General features: G+C 42.1%; 1 protein-coding gene across 10 annotated transcripts in view; it reads left to right on the forward strand.

Annotated features, from left to right (window-relative positions):
- Nucleotides 1–20,871, forward strand: part of LOC124717235 (YLP motif-containing protein 1) — a 404,334-nt gene that overhangs the window by 182,486 nt on the left and 200,977 nt on the right. For all 10 annotated transcript variants that reach the window (XR_007005724.1, XR_007005722.1, XR_007005723.1 and 7 more), the window contains exons 13-14: nucleotides 11,463–11,588; nucleotides 17,695–18,501. Coding sequence is in view for 5 of the 10 variants with exons in the window: in XM_047244037.1 (XP_047099993.1) it covers nucleotides 11,463–11,588; nucleotides 17,695–18,501 (933 nt within the window). In the remaining 5 variants the exon portion in view is untranslated. The remainder of the gene's footprint in view (nucleotides 1–11,462; nucleotides 11,589–17,694; nucleotides 18,502–20,871) is intronic.

The following is a 20,871-nucleotide window of genomic DNA, read 5'->3' on the forward strand; positions in this document are numbered from 1 at the left end:
ACGTACATACCCAAACAACATTATAAATGGATCGATTGGATTTATGAATTTGAGAAAGTGTATAACGACTTACCACACTTATCGACAGGTTATTCACCTAACCAAATAGTATTTGGTGAAAGTATTGTGCCAGAATGGATGAAGAAATTACCTGCGGTAGAACAAAAGATTACCAAGAAAGAAGATATGGTGAAGAAGGTCTACGAAAACCTGAAGCATCAAGCACAATTGAGAAAAACCCGTTTTGATAAAAATGTGAAGAAAGTAGTCACATATGATGTTGTTGTTGTTGTTGTGGTCTTCAGTCCTGAGACTGGTTTGATGCAGCTCTCCGTGCTACTCTATCCTGTGCAAGCTTCTTCATCTCCCAGTACCTACTGCAACCTACATCCTTCTGAATCTGCTTAGTGTATTCATCTCTTGGTCTCCCCCTACGATTTTTACCCTCCACGCTGCCCTCCAATACTAAATTGGTGATCCCTTGATGCCTCAGAACATGTCCTACCAACCGATCCCTTCTTCTGGTCAAGTTGTGCCACAAACTCCTCTTCTCCCCAATCCTATTCAGTACCTCCTCATTAGTTATGTGATCTACCCATCTAATCTTCAGCATTCTTCTGTAGCACCACTTTTCGAAAGCTTCTATTCTCTTCTTGTCCAAACTATTTACCGTCCATGTTTCACTTCCATACATGACTACACTCCATACAAATACTTTCAGATATGACTTCCTGACACTTAAATCTATACTCGATGTTAACAAATTTCTCTTCTTCAGAAACGCTTTCCTTGCCATTGCCAGTCTAAATTTTATATCGTCTCTACTTCGACCATCATCAGTTATTTTGCTCCCCAAATAACAAAACTCCTTTACTACTTTAAGTGTCTCATTTCCTAATCTAATACCCTCAACATCACCCGACTTAATTCGACTACATTCCTTTATCCTTGTTTTGCTTTTGTTGATGTTCGTCTTATATCCTTCCTTCAAGACACCATCCATTCCGTTCAACTGCTCTTCCAAGTCCTTTGCTGTCTCTGACAGAATTACAATGTCATCGGCGAACCTCAAAGTTTTTATTTCTTCTCCATGGATTTTAATACCTACTCCAAATTTTTCTTTTGTTTCCTTTACTGCTTGCTCAATATACAAATTGAATAACATCGGGGAGAGGCTACAACCCTGTCTTACTCCCTTCCCAACCACTGCTTCCCTTTCATGTCCCTCGACTCTTATAACTGCCATCTGGTTTCTGTACAAATTGTAAATAGCCTTTCGCTCCCTGTATTTTACCCCAGCCACCTTTAGAATTTGAAACAGAGTATTCCAGTCAACATTGTCAAAAGCTTTCTCTAAGTCAACAAATGCTAGAAACGTAGGTTTCCCTTTCCTTAGTCTTTCTTCTAAGATAAGTCGTAAGGTCAGTATTGTCTCACGTGTTCCAGTATTTCTACGGAATCCAAACTGATCTTCCCTGAGGTCGGCTTCTACTAGTTTTTCCATTCGTCTGTAAAGAATTCGTGTTAGCATTTTGCAGCTGTGGCTTATTAAACTGATTGTTCGGTAATTCTCACATCTGTCAACACCTGCTTTCTTTGGGATTGGAATTATTATATTCTTCTTGAAGTCTGAGGGTATTTTGCCTGTTTCATACATCTTGCTCACCAGATGGTAGAGTTTTGTCAGGACTGGCTCTCCCAAGGCCGTCAGTAGTTCCAATGGAATGTTGTCTACTCCGGGGGCCTTGTTTCGACTCAGGTCTTTCAGTGCTCTGTCAAACTCTTCACGCAGTATCATATCTCCCATTTCATCTTCATCTACATCCTCTTCCATTTCCATAATATCGCCCTTGTATAGACCCTCTATATACTCCTTCCACCTTTCCGCTTTCCCTTCTTTTCTTAGAACTGGGTTTCCATCTGAGCTCTTTATGTTCATACAAGTGGTTCTTTTATCTCCAAAGGTCTCTTTAATTTTCCTGTAGGCAGTATCTATCTTACCTGTAGTGAGATAAGCCTCTACATCCTTACATTTGTCCTCTAGCCATCCCTGCTTAGCCATTTTGCACTTCCTGTCGATCTCATTTTTGAGACGTTTGTATTCCTTTTTGCCTGCTTCAATTACTGCATTTTTATATTTTCTCCTTTCATCAATTACATTCAATATTTCTTCTGTTACCCAAGGATTTCTACTAGCCCTCGTCTTTTTACCTACTATATCCTCTGCTGCCTTCACTACTTCATCCCTCCAAGCTACCCATTCTTCTTCTACTGTATTTCTTTCCCCCATTCCTGTCAATTGTTCCCTTATGCCTCCCTGAAACTCTGTACAACCTCCGGTTCTTTCAGTTTATCCAGGTCCCATCTCCTTAAATTCCCACCTTTTTGCAGTTTCTTCAGTTTTAATCTACAGGTCATAACCAATAGATTGTGGTCAGAGTCCACATCTGCCCCTGGAAATGTCTTACAATTTAAAACCTGGTTCCTAAATCTCTGTCTTACCATTATATAATCTATCTGATACCTTTTAGTATCTCCAGGGTTCATCCATGTATACAACCTTCTATCATGATTCTTAAACCAAGTGTTAGCTATGATTAAGTTATGCTCTGTGCAAAATTCTACCAAGCGGCTTCCTCTTTCATTTCTTAGCCCCAATCCATATTCACCTACTACGTTTCCTTCCCTCCCTTTTCCTACACTCGAATTCCAGTCACCCATGACTATTAAATTTTTGTCTCCCTTCACTATCTGAATAATTTCTTTTATTTCATCATACATTTCTTCAATTTCTTGGTCATCTGTAGAGCTAGTTGGCATATAAACTTGTACTACTGTAGTAGGTGTGGGCTTCGTGTCTATCTTGGCCACAATAATGCGTTCACTAAGCTGTTTGTAGTAGCTTACCCGCGTACCTATTTTCCTATTCATTATTAAACCTACTCCTGCATTACCCCTATTTGACTTTGTGTTTATAACCCTGTAGTCACCTGACCAGAAGTCTTGTTCCTCCTGCCACCGAACTTCACTAATTCCCACTATATCTAACTTTAACCTATCCATTTCCCTTTTCAAATTTTCTAACCTACCTGTCCGATTAAGGGACCTGACATTCCACGCTCCGATCCGTAGAACGCCAGTTTTCTTTCTCCTGATAACGACATCCTCTTGAGTAGTCCCCGCCCGGAGATCCGAATGGGGGACTATTTTACCTCCGCAATATTTTACCCAAGAGGACGCCATCATCATTTAATCATACAGTAAAGCTGCATGCCCTCGGGAAAAATTACGGCCGTAGTTTCCCCTTGCTTTCAGCCGTTCGCAGTACCAGCACAGCAAGGCCGTTTTGGTTATTGTTACAAGGCCAGATCAGTCAATCATCCAGACAATTTCCCTTGCAACTACTGAAAAGGCTGCTGCCCCTCTTCAGGAACCACACGTTTGTCTGGCCTCTCAACAGATACCCCTCCGTTGTGGTTGTACCTACGGTACGGCTATCTGTATCGCTGAGGCACGCAAGCCTCCCCACCAACGGCAAGGTCCATGGTTCATGGGGGGAGGACATATGATGTAGGGGAAGAAATTTTATTGAGAAATCACCCAAAAGCATCAACCAGGAAAAGACTGAATAAGAAATGGCAATATTTATATACAGGTCCATATAAAATAATGAAAATACCTCATGAGGGGAGCTACCTCCTGGCAGATTGTGATACTGATGTAATTAAAGGCTTGTTCCCTCACATAGACCTGAAGAAGTATTATCAATAATGAGCAAAATATAGATTCAAGAAACACTGAATGATACCAAGACTACACTCAGTGGACTAAATAAAAGCACCAATAGATAAATACGTACTTATACTAACTTACAAAGAAAATTAAAGAATGTACCGACGGTTTCCATGAGATACTTCTTGGTGTCAGCAACAATGACGACGCTGAAATACGATTTATCCTCTCACCGAACAGCGAGGATGGATGATTTAAAAGTGGAATTAAGAGGAAAAGAAGAGGACCAAATCCTCTCTGGTTAAACAAGTGGCCTGATAAGGGTTTTGGCCTAGGATGCCAATCGTCGAACCCGGCTGTGATCCCTGCCTTGCACAGTCGGTTGAACAACTGAGGGCTTCATCCAAGGAAAAAAAAAAAAATGTGGTGTGAATATGAAGTGATTAGTGCGAAGTGTTTCTAAGACAACCTATAAACAAATGTGGAATTTAGTTAAGGGCATTTTGTCTAGGCCCATTAACGCAACTTAAATATTGTAGAATGTATGTACTGACTTGTTGAGTGAATCTGAGAGTGAGTATATTCGCCGAAACAAATACCCTCTCCTGTCACAGTACACACACGCAAAAAAAAAAAAAGGCCTGTTCTGTCTGGAACCCTCTTCAAGACATCACAGTCTGGGGGGCCGTGTCACATTACGAGTCAAGACAGCTGTAACGGAACTTGAATAGCATAAAGTTATCGTTAAAAACGCACGCCGCGCGATCTGTTACGATTTGGTCGGTCATAATAGTAGTAACATGCTTTTGAATACAATTAAAATATAACGGCGATACGTGTTTAGCGTTATTGCAAATAATATGTAATAAATTAATGAGTAAGGTAGCCGATCCTATAAGAAGAGGTAAAATTGGGCATATTAAGGTGTTTTGCTTTATATCGACTAAGCCGATGATACGGCGTCTTTTTTTTCCGTTTACTCTTAGAAGGGGAAAAAAAAAAAAAAAAAAAAAAAAAAAAAACACAAGTAACGACGTGCTAATTGTGCGTTGTGAAAAATATAGGGGCGAATTTTAAATAGCTACAGTGTATAATCAGATTAACAAATGGACATTCAGTTACGCGAAATAGCCGACAGTGAAGTGTGGTCATTAAATTGAGTACACCTACAGGGCGGTCAATTCCAGGATAAGTGTATTCGCGTCTCACGAGGCACGCGGTATTGAGACCGGTTTTTTTTTTTATTATATCACGGAGAGCGGGCTTCAGTTTATAAAAAGGAGAAAAGCTGAATCATTATCATTGACTGCTGGTGTTAAGCAACCAAAACTGTTCATCAAAGGGTTTCGGTGAATGAGTGGTGAATGCGAAATGAAACTGTGAACGAAGTTATGTTAAATAAAGCAGAAGAGACAAGACAGTTTGGTCGTATCTGTTATTATTCCATAAACCGTAACATTTATTCTCGTTGTACGAAGCCTTTATAGACGATCGTTATGATAATTTGCTTTGAAGGGATCTCGTTACGAGTTAAGTTTTGGGGACCTGGTCAACAGGGGATAGTTCGTAGATCTTAACTACTGCAGCTATTCTGGAATCAGGTGCTACCGTGACCGTTGTGTGTTGTCAATGGCTTAAGGTCATAATATCTCATGCTCTAAGATCGACGCGCCTTTCCTCTTGGTATAACGGTGTCTCACGGTAACCACGACAACGCTGACGGCGAAGGAAGATACGGCAGAACATGTTGTCAACACACCATAAGATGACTGCTTCGCATGTCATGGTGTAGAATCCAGGAGTGGATATGTTGAGTTAGTAAAGCCAGATGTTGTGCTAGACTACAACTTGTCTAAAACAGGTGTTGACAGAGAAGACCAGCTGATTAGTTAACTATCCCTTACAGCGAAAGACTGTAAAATGGTGGACAAAGGTTTTCTTCCATATTTCTGTGAGGGCAGTTGTGAATGCCAACATTATTCACAATATCAAAACATCAAAACAGTGTGCATTAGATGATCTTATCTGTAAATTAGCAAAACAGTTGGATTAAAAAGGAGGAGCCGAACTGAATAAAGACACACATTCAGCATCTTGAGTTGCAAGTGCACACAGACTCTTAGCACGTTATTTTCCTGAGAAACTGCCACCAATAGAAAAGAAAACAAACCCAGCTAGAAAATGTAAGATCTGTTGGGAACAAGGGAAAGCTGTAGGAAAGGTAGTGAGGAAAGAGACCAGATACTACACTCCTGGAAATTGAAATAAGAACACCGTGAATTCATTGTCCCAGGAAGGGGAAACTTTATTGACACATTCCAGGGGTCAGATACATCACATGATCACACTGACAGAACCACAGGCACATAGACACAGGCAACAGAGCATGCACAATGTCGGCACTAGTACAGTGTATATCCACCTTTCGCAGCAATGCAGGCTGCTATTCTCCCATGGAGACGATCGTAGAGATGCTGGATGTAGTCCTGTGGAACGGCTTGCCATGCCATTTCCACCTGGCGCCTCAGTTGGACCAGCGTTCGTGTTGGACGTGCAGACTGCGTGAGACGACGCTTCATCCAGTCCCAAACATGCTCAATGGGGGACAGATCCGGAGATCTTGCTGGCCAGGGTAGTTGACTTACACCTTCTAGAGCACGTTGGGTGGCACGGGATACATGCGGACGTGCATTGTCCTGTTGGAACAGCAAGTTCCCTTGCCGGTCTAGAAATGGTAGAACGATGGGTTCGATGACGGTTTGGATGTACCGTGCACTATTCAGTGTCCCCTCGACGATCACCAGTGGTGTACGGCCAGTGTAGGAGATCTCTCCCCACACCATGATGCCGGGTGTTGGCCCTGTGTGCCTCGGTCGTATGCAGTCCTGATTGTGGCGCTCACCTGCACGGCGCCAAACACGCATACGACCATAATTGGCACCAAGGCAGAAGCGACTCTCATCGCTGAAGACGACACGTCTCCATTCGTCCCTCCATTCACGCCTGTCGCGACACCACTGGAGGCGGGCTGCACGATGTTGGGGCGTGAGCGGAAGACGGCCTAACGGTGTGCGGGACCGTAGCCCAGCTTCATGGAGACGGTTGCGAATGGTCCTCGCCGATACCCCAGGAGCAACAGTGTCCCTAATTTGCTGGGAAGTGGCGGTGCGGTCCCCTACGGCACTGCGTAGGATCCTACGGTCTTGGCGTGCATCCGTGCGTCGCTGCGGTCTGGTCCCAGGTCGACGGGCACGTGCACCTTCCGCCGACCACTGGCGACAACATCGATGTACTGTGGAGACCTCACGCCCCACGTGTTGAGCAATTCGGCGGTACGTCCACCCGGCCTCCCGCATGCCCACTATACGCCCTCGCTCAAAGTCCATCAACTGCACATACGGTTCACGTCCACGCTGTCGCGGCATGCTACCAGTGTTAAAGACTGCGATGGAGCTCCGTATGCCACGGCAAACTGGCTGACACTGACGGCGGCGGTGCACAAATGCTGCGCAGCTAGCGCCATTCGACGGCCAACACCGCGGTTCCTGGTGTGTCCGCTGTGCCGTGCGTGTGATCATTGCTTGTACAGCCCTCTCGCAGTGTCCGGAGCAAGTATGGTGGGTCTGACACACCGGTGTCAATGTGTTCTTTTTTCCATTTCCAGGAGTGTATTAAAGGCCATGTAACACAGGCCTTTGTGTTCCTGAGTGTTTTGAAAGACTTCATACCATAGGAAAGTTTTCTAATTTGTAAAAATGAGAAAAAAACCATTTTGCAACAAAATACTTTACTCATAAATGAAAGCATTTAATATTTCCTGCTGACAAGTGATTTTAAATCAATAACCTACCATTCCCTACGACTTACGAAAATTTTGTCCACTTCGGGGAAAAATAAAAATGCTGAAAAACAGTATTTTTAGAATAGTATCTACAAATCCCTGTATAATTTTTTTGTGCTAAATGTATACATATTCATAAAGAGGAAGGATGGAAGGTAAGTGGATTAGTAAATGTATCAAAAAATTGTAAATTGTAGTAAATTTCCTCAGGATCCTGGTATTAACTGGATTGCCGACTTGTTATGCTCCAGTATGTTAACTCTGAAAATGGTTACCTATGTGGACTAATCAAATCAGACTCAATTTGAGTAGAAGGTAAATGAGAGAGAAGACTTTGATAGTGATTTAAGAGGTCATCCTAAACCTTCCACTAAAGCTCGAAAAGATACAGTTAGTCATATTCATTCCCACATTAAAAGTTTTCCATATCATGACAGATTATTTTCGTTCAGAAAAACCTAATAGACATTGCTTGAGTCCTGAATTGAACATCGGAGTTATGTACAATTTTTATATGAAAAAAGTTTTGAAGATGACATTAAAACAGTGCCAGACGTTTTGTACAGAAAGCTTTTCAATATGACAAGAAGAGATACGTGCGCAACATGTTATGTTTACCATATGCGGATATCAGTTGTTGAAGGTAAAACAAAAAACAATTAGAGGTGCAACATGAATTATATTTAAGGAGAGCCAAACCTGCATGAAATTAGGTGAAACTGCATAAGGAATTGCCAAAATCCAACTCCAAAGATGTTTATGCTTTTACATTCGATTTGGAAAAAGCCTGGGCATTTTCAAAGTTAACATGTTCAGTAGCATATTATAAATGCAGTTTATATCGTCATTATCTTGGCTGTCTCAACCTCAGAACAGACTGTTCTTATGTACATACGGGAAAAAAGTATAGCTTCAAGGGGATCACTAGATATTTCATCAGCGTAGTGAAACACACAAACGAAGTGGCTAGTACAGTAAAATACATAATAGTGTACTGTGATGCCTGCGCTGGACAAAATAGGAATTTTAAAATGGCACTTTCCTGTTTGAAACTTGTGACAGATCTTCAACTTCAAGTGGATGTTCTTGACCATATTTTTATGGTAAGGAGGCACTTATAAATGCCAAACAATACTGATTTTAGGTGTGTGGAACTCCAAGCTAAAGAAAAAACTACCTACACACTGGCAGACTGGTATAAAATCATTACTCAATCACAAAGGAAAGAAGCCATTTACAGTAATACAGATGCAGTGAGAAGAATGTGTATCGACAACAGCTTTGGAGAAGGCAGGAGTGAACACCAAAACTAAATAATTAAAACATCCATTATCTCGGCTACAAACTTCAGCGGTTGCAGTATAGAAGATCTGAACCTACAAAGATATGTTACAAGACATCTTAGAATGTTGATATGGAGTTTTTCATCTTGGACATAAAAAAGGAAAGAAGGAGCATCCAGTTCAGTTCAACAGTATAAAACAGGAACCAGTATATGGTGAAATACGACCCGTCAGTAATTTGAAGGAAATGGACATGTTAGAGTTGTTACTACACGCCCCTCATGTTCACCATGTGTTTTTTCATCCTCTAAAACTTTTGAGGACAAAAATTATTGAGATGTATTTTTGTGTTTATTCAAACTGAAATTCATGTATTTTATATACAGTTATATTAATATACACATATTGTGCTCAGGTGTTGTTAATTCAGAGTAAAATTAAAACACTTAATTTATGCTCCAGTATTAATACTGCCCCTTATTAGACTCAACATCCCTATACGTACTTATATTAGGTTTTCCTGATGTTTCTTGTTCAGTTTCTCAAAATGAGCAAAATTGACTTACACCATCATGCCATAAATCCGTTCAGGTAATGCTTTCCCTTATTTTGGAAAAGAGGACACACGTGCAAAGAAACGACCACTCAGAGGGTATGTTGTTCTGTGTCTCAAGGAGCTGTTTCTAAAGCAAGAAAGAAACACAGTGACAGACAGCTTTTTGAAACTTCCTGCCAGATTGAATCTGTGTGCCAGACCAACTTGGGACCTCTGTTGATGTGAGTACTGTGCATCATTGGGCGAGTATGTTTAAAGATGTCGAGGCGGGAACATCTGACCTGCTTGACAAACAAAGAGTTGGACGTCCTGTGACAGCATCCACCGAGTTTCACAAGCAAAATGTTGACAGATTTATATAGAACGATCGTCGTATCACTCAGAGAGAAATTGTAAGCACAATCACCATTTCACAAGAATGTGTGGGTCACATTATTCCTTTGCTTGGCCATCAGAAGATCTGTGCAGGATGGGTACCCTGGATGGTGACTCCTGAAATGAAAGTGCACAGACTTGAAATTTGCCACGAACTCCTCTCGCTTTACGAGAATGAAGGTGACGCCTTTCTCCATTCAATTGTGGTAGGAAACAAAATGTGGGTACACCATTACAACCCGGAGATGAAACGTCAGTCTATGGAATATCAACACAAAGACTCGCCCAAAAAAAGAAATTCAGGACGCAGCCCTCGGCTGGAAAAATCATGGCCACAGTGTTGGATGCAGATGGTGTTATCCATGTTGTGGAACAACAATAAATTCAGAGCATTACATCACAACACTGCGAACTCTAAAACAACGGCTAACAAGGGTCTGAAAGGAAAAGGGACATGACAATGCCAAAGCACACTTCATGTGCCACCACAGCAGAGCTTCAGAGACTGAATCTCAACACCATACGGCATTCTCCATACAGTCCAGATTCAGCACTGTCTGACTTGCGTCTGTTCCTGATAATGAAAGGCGATCCGCAGGGACATCATCATGCTTCTGATGAAGATGTGGAGAGAAGAGTAAGACTATTGTTGCAGAAACAGTGTGTCGACTTCTTTCATGGCGGCTTCAGAAAACTTGGTTCATCATTGGCCTAAATAGTATCGAATTGGCTGGTGATTATGTGGAAAAGTGAATATTGGTAATTAAAGGTCACATTCTAAGGATTATTTCTGCATTTGATTTGTTAAAATATTCCCATCCAAACCCAATTAATGAAGGTGGAGGCATTACTTTTCATTCAACCCTCATAATTATCTTGTTAAATAATTGTTTTTATAACTTGGAAAACCTTGTGAATTAACATACATTAATATTAAGTACTTTTTCTAGTCAAATATGAAAATGTACCCTTTCTGCTATTTTAGGAATGGCAGAAACTGCCATTCTAGTGGTAAGGGAAAGCATGAAAGAAAACAGAGAAACATTTGAAGGCAAAAAACATTTTTGAAAGTTCATATTGAATAATTGCACGTTTTCTATGAGACCTGCTGTTGTGTAATGTTTAGAATTGTGCAGTCTAGGGGCGATTCACACCTAGATGCAGAACCAAACCCACCAACCCTCGAGCATTCTAATGTGAAACTCTGCCCACTGCACTAACTAGGCAGCATAGCTTCTCAGTATTCAGTGAAGATACTTCGTACAAACTAAGATTACAGTATTGCCAAGTTTCCTTATTCTCTGTCTATTTTCAACTGAAAATATGCATGAGACAAAATTTTGTTACATACATTTTTGTGCTGTTAGTGTGCAAGGAATAACGCTGCACGCAAAGTTAGATTCTCACTGTGTATGTTCATTGTATACAAAATGCATCTGTGCACATGTAAGAAGAAATAGCTGATAGGCGTATCCCCCCACTCTCTCATGTCTGGCAGTCCTTTTTCGAGGACTTCAGTATGCTGGTATGAAATTGATAAGAAGTCTGCCCAAAAACACAAAAGTGTGGAATATAAGACAGTATCTTTCCAAAGCAGTTGACAGATTATGTAGTGGAAAAGAAATTGTACATATCAAAGAGTAATATTAATGCGGAGCTTTTTTCCTATCTGCAGATGCTGCGGGTACGAAGCCTACCCAGTTTTCTGAGCCGGTGCAGACATTTGACTATGGCCACGGCTCGAGAAGATCTGGCTCTGCTCCTACACCTGGTCCTGCTCCTGTCACTGCTGCTCCTCCAGGTGAGTGGATGATGAGGTTGGAGTCCATGTCTGGCACACAGTTGTGTAGTCACATGTAATCCACATAGTGTACACTTGGCTAAAGAGTTGGAAAGTAAGTGGGGGCAAGAATGCATTCTTACACAAATATAACCTTTGAGTTCAAATTTGGGTGTACTTTTGGTAATTTAAAGCTCGTAGTCAAAGTGTGGACATCAATCGTACTCTGTTGAAGAATGTACTTACAAAGTCGATGTACACAGAATGTATATCTCCTAGGACAACGAGGAAATCTGGGAAAAGTCTGGGAATTTCATCATCCAGGAGAAATCCAGGAAAACCCTAGGAATTTTTCAAAATTCTGGACATTTTTATTGTTTTAGTTTTTTGCCTTGGATGAACTGATACTCTAACAAAGAAGTTTTTTAAGCCTGCTACTGCAGAATAATACTGCAGCAGTTAAACGTAAATGAGATAATAACACCAAAATAAAACTTTAGTTGAAAAGAAAAAACACACTGCACACACAAGCATCTGCCGACAGCAAAATGTGTGAAAGGCTATGCAACACTTCATAACAACAAACTGCTTTTGATACATCTTTCTCGTGAGCCTTGTTTTGATGAGCATGACGTCACAACTGTTTACATTTGTAACAGGCTGCAGGAAAATATTGCAAATGGTGGTTTGAGAAGCATTAATTTCAAAGTAAATTTCTACTTATGCAAGATTAGCTATGTTACGTGTGAGGATGTGCGAATTTCTTAAATTACAGAGCATCAGACTCTGATTCAAAACTTTAACACTGGGGGCCAACCACATAGAAAAATATCAGTCCCAAAAGATCAACCATTTATGCCACTATTTAAAATTTTACTTCCACATAAGTGTTTGATATATCTTAAAGGGAACACAGACAAAAAAGATCAAGTTTCATGGTTAGTTTTTCGTGCTTATTTTACTTCTTTCAAAGATTACAAGTTATGCAATAACGGTGGCAAAAGGTATAATTATTAAAAGTGAGAAGTGAAGTGAGTTGGAGCATTTTTGCATGTAACTGACTTTTCTATGGAGAAGTTGAAGTGCTTGATGGATTATGTTTTCAGTCAGGTAACCCATGAAATGTTCAGTGCACAGCTCAGCACTGTAAAGGGTTTGCTCTTGCTGATATTCACTCGAGTGACCATTTTCCATGTGTCCTTCGATTACAGCCACAACTGCCATCTATGTGTCCAAGATGCTGGAAGTTTTCCCAAGCCGATTTGACACTTTTCTCCTCTCTAGCAACATTTGATGACCATCGGTTTCAGCATCGACGATCAGGTCACTCATGTTATGGAAGTTATTCTTACAGCTGCAGAACATTCAATACTCCATACCTCCCCTTTGCCCCGGTGCCCCCATGTTCCTTGGTGGAACGAGGTACGCCGTGATGCAATATGTGAGTGTAAACATGCTCTTCACGTTTCCCATCATCATCATTCTGTAATTGACCATCTAGTTGCTCTCTCCACTTATAACATGAACAACTTTCCCAGGAAACTCCAAACAGTAGCAATATTTTTTGATCTGGAGAGGGCATGCAATACCTGGTGGCAGACAGGCACCCTCTGCACACTGTTCTCTTCAGGCTTTCAAGGTCAGCTACCCCTTTTCATCCATGAATTTATGACAGAGCACACATTTAAGGTGCAGGTGAACACTAAACGGGGTGCCACAGGGCTCCGTGCTAAGTGTTGTATTGTTTGCCATTGCCATAAATCCAGTTATGGATTGTCTCCTTCCTGATATCTCGGGCTCCCTCTTTGTCGACAATTTTGCGATCTACTACAACTCTAATGAACCAGCCTTCTTGAACAGTGTCTTCAAGGCAGTCTTGATCTACTCCAAACTGGCTTCCGATTTTTTCCTGGTAAGACCGCCTGTGTAAATTTTTGTGGAATTTTATCCTCCTCCTCTACATCTAGGCCCTGATACCCTTCTGCTTGTTGATGTTGCAAATTCGTGGGTCTTACGTTTGACAGAAAACTGTGCTGGTCTTCCCACATTTCATATCTTTCGGCTTGCTGTCTGCGATTCCTCAACAGTGTCCATGTTCTGACTGGTACCTCCCGGGGAGCAGACAGAGTGGTCCTCCTCCACCTATATCTTGCCTTAGTGCACTTGAAATTGGACTATGGAAGCATAGTTTACTCCTCTGCATAACCATCTATTGTTGGGCATTTAGACTCTGTCCACCACCGTGGATTTAGCATCTGGAGCTTTCTACGCCAGCCCCTTGGAGGGCCTTTATTCTGAGACTGCTGAGCCTCCACAGTCCAATCAGTGAGCCATCCTCCTCAGTCGTTATGCTAGTCATCTGTCTTCCATGCGTGCTTACCTGACCCATGCCCTTTCTTTCGACACCTCGCTGGATTTAGGGTATGCAGGCCGCCCTTCCTCTCTACTACCAACAGGAGTCCACTTCAGTGAACTGCTTCCATTTTCCTTAAACTTTCTTGACAAATGGGGATATGACGCCACCTTGGCTTCGCACCTGGACCTGCCTTCTCCGTGACCTTTGTCAGCTTCCCAAGGATAGTGCCTCCCCTGTAGTTTATCATCGGGCATTTTCTGCTCTATGCGCGCAAATGAATTGAGGGTGCCACTTTTGTTTACAATGATGGCTCCAAGACCACCTTTGGTCTCGGGAGTGCCTATATTGTTGGTGACACCCCTTTTAAATTTCGGCTTCCCAACCAGTGTTCGTTTTTTTACTGCGAAGCTTTACGCTGTTCTCCAGGCTGTCCAATACATCCATTGCCATTAGTGGATACTGTATGTTATATGGTTGGATTCACTCAGCTCCCTTCTCAGCCTCCAAGCTCTTTATGCCGTCCACCCTCTGTTCCATGTTATTCAGGACTGCCTCCACATGCTCGACATTCTGTGGCATTCTTCTGGATCCCAGGGCGTGTTGGTATCTGTCGAATCGAGGCAGCCGATATAGTGGCAAAGGCTGCTGTCTGTCTTCCTTGGCTTGCTGTTCGCACGGTTTCCTTTGTTGATCTACAGAGTGTATTATTTTGTCATGTTGCTCTTTTTAATAAATTACAGGACATAAAACCTCTTCCCTGTGCTTGGACCTGTTCCTCCCGGCCTCGTCAGGAGGAGGTAATTTTAACTAGACTCCAGATAGGGCACTGTCTTTTTAGCTGTCGACATCTTTGAAGTGGCGATCCTATCCCTCTTTGTCAGCACTACTCTCAGTTGTGGACGGTGAGACGCTTTTTACTTCATTGCCCCTATTTTAATCTGCTATCCGCCCATTTACAGCTGTCGCCTGATATATCTTCCCTTTTAGCGGATGACGTGTGCTCTGCCGACCATGTGTTTGAGTTTATCAGTGTTAGTGAGATAACATCAGTCATTTGAATATCTTTTCAGGGAAAACAACCACTCTTCAATAGCAATTTTCTAAGATTTCCTTCATTCTTAGTTTCACTCCTTCTTGAGTTTCACTCCCGTTGCTGCCGACTTAAATTTTGGTTTTTTACCTTTCACCAAGCCACAGAATGGGCACTTATGACCATATCCGTTTTGCGTCCTAAAGCCATAATACATTTTTTTTTTTTTTAAATTAAGGAATCGTCAGTTCAGTAATGGAGGGAAGTATTGCGGGAGAGTGCGGAGTAAACATCGTAGAGGAAGACTGAGATTTGACTACAGTAAGCACGTTCAAGTGGATTTAAATTGGAATAGCTATGTAGAGCCTGCACAAGATAGACTGCTGTGGTGAGCTGCATCAAACCAGTCCTCGGACTGAAGACCACAACAGCGTTGACATGCTGTTCTGTGAAAAGTATTATTGCTACTCACCATATAGAGGGGGCATTGAGTTGCAGACAAGCACAACAGGAAGATGGCTATACGTCATGGGTTGTGGCACAGGAAGTGGGAGGGATAGTAGGGTAGGCATGGGGGAAGGTGTAGTGCTGCATGTGGGAGCATGCAGGTATGTGATGGGGACAGGGCAAGGGTGCTAGGTGCTGGGGTAGGGGGTAGGAGGAGGGAAGTAGAGGAGGGAAAAAAGACTAGTGGGTGTGTTGGTCAAACAGAAGGCCGTGTAGTGCTGGCGTGGGAGCAGGGAAAAAGAGGATAGGTGGGGGCGAAGGACAGGGACTAGTGAAGGTTGAGGCAAGGGGAATTGTGGGAATGTATAGGATATATTGCATGATCCCCCCTGTGCATTTTAGAATACCTGGTGTTGTTAGGAAGAATCCAAATGGCACAGGCTGTGAAGTAGTCATTGAACGCAATTTGTTTCACTTCAGTGGCCGCTTCACAGTCTGCGCCCTCTAGAGCCTTCCTACTAACACCAGGTTTTCTGGATTGTGGAGATGGGGACTCTGTGCAGTATATTCTATTATCCTATTTCCCTATAATACCCCTCCCCATCCTGGCCTTAAACTTCACTAGTCCCTGTCCTGTCCCCACCCTTCCTTCCCTGCTTCCCTGCGCGCGCGCCCACACACACACACACACACACACACACACACACACACCAATATTTGTCCCTCCTCTGCATCTCCTTTTCCACACCTTTCACCCCTTCCACCTCCCGCCCACAGCACCTAGCAGCCCTACCCTGTCCCCACCACATTCCTCCGTGCTCTCACCAGCAGCACTACACCACCCCTCACCCATACTCTACTATCGCTCCCCTCTTCCTGCCCCACCACCCACAATGTGCCACTCCTATCAGGCTCATTTAGCCATATGCTGTCTGGCCACAGGGCCAGAGAAAGGGGCTGTGTGTGTGTGTGGGCGGGGGGGGGGGGGGGGGGGGGCCTGCACAAGCACGCGCCATCTGCTCACCAAGCGGTGGCAGCAGAAGGCACACACAAAAGGGTTTAAATTTTACAATCTTTCGGAGCCAGTGACTCCTTGTTCTGGATGTCTTTTTGTAGTGTCTGTTCTTTTCACAATATTGCCATTAATCCATCCTGAATTTTACATCGACATACTATTTGCACAGAGAAAAATGGACTTTTTTTTAAAAAGGTCCCATAACAGCCTGATTAATGTAGTTTCAAAACGTCTCTAACAAAAGAGGTTTGTATTTTTCAGTATTGAAATGTAGCTTTCAGCATTGATCTCAGTAAAGTGTGAAATAGGATTTGATGGATAAATGGTCAGTGTATAGATAGTCATGCAGCCTGTGGTTTGGCGTAGAATTTTGTTTGGTAGTTAAAGGGAGTTACACCACTGGAACTTTTTGTATACTTGGAAAAATGCTAAATTTTATCATTATTGGCACTGAAAATTACGTTAGAGGTCCATAATTGACTTTGTCAATCCATTTAATGGTCAGAGGAAGGTAAGGACTGATCACTTCCAATAGGGCCATTGCTAATAATACGCTGTGTGGTGTGCAAATTGACCTTCGATGTACTGTTATTGACCAAATAGGTATAATTCTGGGTACACTGTAAATTTTTGAGTTGGTACTGACAATTATATGTATTGTGAGTGATACTAGCGCGTTCAGTTTAGAATTACTTTTGTAGATTTTGTTATTTCATCATTCTAAGTAAGTTAAATTTAATGTAAATGCATGTATAAAAAACTACTTATCAGGTACCGGCAGGAGGAAACACATACAAAAGGTTTAACTTTTACAAATTTTCAGAGCCAGTGGCTCCTTCTTCTAGCAGGAGAGTTGAAGGGGAAGAAAGAGGGATGAAGGAAAAGGACTGGAGAGTTTTAGGGAAAGGGGTACAGTCCAGGAAAGTCACCCAGAACCCCAGGTTGGGGGAGACTTACCAGACAGTATTAGAAGGAAAGACTGATTGTTGGGGTCCCCTGGGTGACTTTTCTGAACTATACCCCTGTCCCTAAACCTCTCGTCATTTTCCTTCACCCCTCTTCCTTCCCCTTCAACTCTTCTGCCAGAAGGAGGAGCCACTGGCTCTGAAAATTTGTAAAAGTTAAACCCTTTTGTGTGTGTGTTCTGCTACCACCACTTGGTGAGCAGATTTTTATGTATCCATTTACATTGTATTGTCAATAATTGATTATGTTCATTGTAAGTTAAATTACACATGTTGTGTTAGATTACATTTACAAAATTGTGTTCTTTACTCAGATGGCTGGCGACGCAGTGACGAACCGACATTCCGTGCCAACAGAGCTGATCAAGATAACAGGTTCTTTGGTAACAGAACTGATCGTGATAACAGATTTCCTAGTGGCGTAGGTGATCAGGCCAATCTGTTCCCAAGTGGCCGAACTGAAAAAGATAACTGGTTTCCCAGCGGTCGAGGCGATCAGGACAACAGGTTTCCTGGCAGCCGTGGTGACCAGGACTCCAGGTTTCCTGGCAACCGAGGCGACCAGGACAGTAGGTTTCCTGGCAGTCGAGGTGATCAGGATATTAGGTTTCCCAGTGGTCGAGGTGACCAGGACAGTAGGTTTCCTAGCAGTCGAGGCGACCAGGATGGTAGGTTTCCCAGCAGCCGAGGTGACCAGGATAATAGGTTTCTTGCAGGCAGAACAGAAGAAGAGAGCAGATTTTTTGGGAGCAGAGAGAGGGAATGGCATGGCTCCGACCGGGACCGCGAGAGCAGAGACCGGGAACGTGACAGGGAGAGAGACAGAGAGAGGGACAGGGACAGGGACAGGGAGAGAGACAGGGACAGGGAACGTGAGAGGGAGAGGGACAGGCTAAGCCGCGACAGAGAGCGTGACAGGGACAGAGAGCGCGACAGGGACCGGGACCGCGAGCGGGATAGGGACAGAGACAGAGACAGGGAGAGGGATAGAGACAGGGACAGGGAGAGGGATAGAGACAGGGACAGGGACTGGGAGAGGGAGAGGGACCGGGACAGGGATCGAGACCGGGACAGAGAGAGGGACCGTGGCAGAGACCGAGACCGGGACCGCGAAAGGGACGGTAAGTCTGTTCACATCTTTTTTTGCGAGTATTTTGTGCTATGTTATGTTTTGTATATCAACAGAGTTTTAATACCTTGAGTTTTATGCCTGAGCATGGACGAGATACCGATAGCATCGACAGCCTCACATCCTAGTTTTGCTGTTTGTACTTTGTTCACATTGCTTATGGCTTTTAACAAATTAGAAACTTTTGTATCCCACACATGTCTCTAGCAGTGCAAATGGCAAGGGACTATTAAGTGTAGAACTCGCTTGTGGTTTATCTTTTCTACTGTTACTTTTTTAAAAATTTTTTTTAGGGAATAAAATTTATTTGTTTGTACTTAGTAATTAGAGCAGTTGTTGAAAATACAGTCATTGTGTGATATCATCTCGGGCCACATATCTACCGATCTTATTATTAATTGATAACCTACATATATAAATATGTTAAGCGCCAAATGTACTTATTGTAGACAGAGTGCAGTTAGTTGGCTGCCAGCTTCCCAGTAGTGATCTTTAAATATCAGCAACATTCGGAACACTTTTTGTTGGCTATTATCTGCTTCAGATTGCTGCCACCCTCTATGCTGCCACCCTCTATGATCTCAAAGTTGGCTCGTTGCAATTGTCTAAGAAAATGTTGTTGTCTTGTCCATGTGAGTGGATGAGCAACTGATCAATAACATTAATTGTACTTGTATTTAAATGTGTTACGCAGTGTGAGACACAATCGAAAATTTATGATAAATGTTTCGAATGCCAATTTTCTTCTGCTCATCGTGGTGTATTGCAACAGTCTTAATTTAATTTTGTACTCCTTGCAACAAATATGTATTGCTTTTGAAGATGACAGTCTCTGTAATGTGCATTCATGAATCCTTATTCTTCAGTTTAAAATGTGTACCATGATTGGCATGATTTACTTGCACCTTTGCATTGTCAGTACTAGAAGTCAAACAATAAAACATTCCACATCTCATATCTTCTGAACCCCATAGTGGCCACTGTACTTTACCCTCTGTTCCTGAGGAAAGTGGCACAACCAAATTCACCCAAGTGAACTAAAATTAAGCACATCTAAAAATATTTGTGTTCCTGTAAACATTTTTGTTTGTGCTGAGCAGGAAAACTATACTTTTAAGAAGCTCTTAAGGTTTGTTAATATTATTGGTCAAATAATGGGAATTCTGTGTTGGAATATTAAAAATATATGGAAAAGGATAGATTGCTACTCATCATAAAGATGACTGACAGGTCCTACAAAAAGACTGTTACAGTCTTTTCATTGTGCCTGTCTGCAACTCTATGTGTTGTCTTTATGGTAGGTAGCAATCTGTCCTTTCCCTTATATTGTCAATCAGTTAGTATGTCTTTTGATGGAGTCTTACAGGTTGGCTTTCTCTGAGTCTATTTGTACTTGAAAGGATTTTAAGGTTTGTCCCTAGACACAAATTTCACACAGCAATGTGATGCAGTTCTCAAAATTAAAAAAAAAAAAAAAAAAAAATCTTCTTTGAAGATTAGGTTTTCGAGTATTGATAAGTATAGAACATGTATGTAGGAACATCCCCTTTTTACACTTTTCTGTGGACTAACCCAAAAAAGTGTAAAATACAAGAAAGCATTGGAAACACAAGTGAATATGAGTAAATTACTTTTTTGCATTGTTCAAAATATGAATGTAAAATGATTTAAATTTTGCCTGTTTAAAAAGAAATCTGAAATAATTAATTTTTTTTTCTTTCTAACTGCACATGTCTCTCCACAGTATACAATGCATCAAACACATTATCACCACCTCACTGCCTCAAAAGTTAATACCTTCCTTCTCTGCTGCTTGGCACAACTGGTTCTTTATCTTCTTCTTCTTCTTCTTCTTCTTCTTCTTCTTCTTCTTCACCTCTCTCTTCCATTCTTCAAAATATTTGGTGGTGATGCTATCTACTGTTGGCACCTATGAAGTGATGAGTGAATCATCATCGTCATCAACATCATCATCATCATCATCATCATCATCATCCTAATCTCTTGAAACAGAAACAATATGCTTATCAGAGAAAAATCTGTGGGCTTATAAGGGAATAGTCCAATAAGACATTTCAAAACCTACCCCGAAATTTTTGTGCATGAAGAAGACAATGAAAGAAATGCACTGCCAAAATTTTAGCTGCTAAGAGGCATCGCAAGTATTTTGTAAAAATGTTGGAATTTACACATTTTTGCCACATGAAGAACAGCTTATAACTACCGTTTGTACATCCCTGCCAGCCTAGTGTGTGACTCAGCGAGTCACTCATGCAGCGCTGCGTAGTGGAATTATCTAGAGTTCACAGACACCAATTTTAAGTACCTAAAGCCTGGGTTACAATGGAGCGAATGGAAGCAA

This window comes from Schistocerca piceifrons, chromosome 9 (genome assembly GCF_021461385.2).
Source record: "Schistocerca piceifrons isolate TAMUIC-IGC-003096 chromosome 9, iqSchPice1.1, whole genome shotgun sequence".
NCBI classification, from domain to species: Eukaryota; Metazoa; Arthropoda; class Insecta; order Orthoptera; family Acrididae; genus Schistocerca; species Schistocerca piceifrons.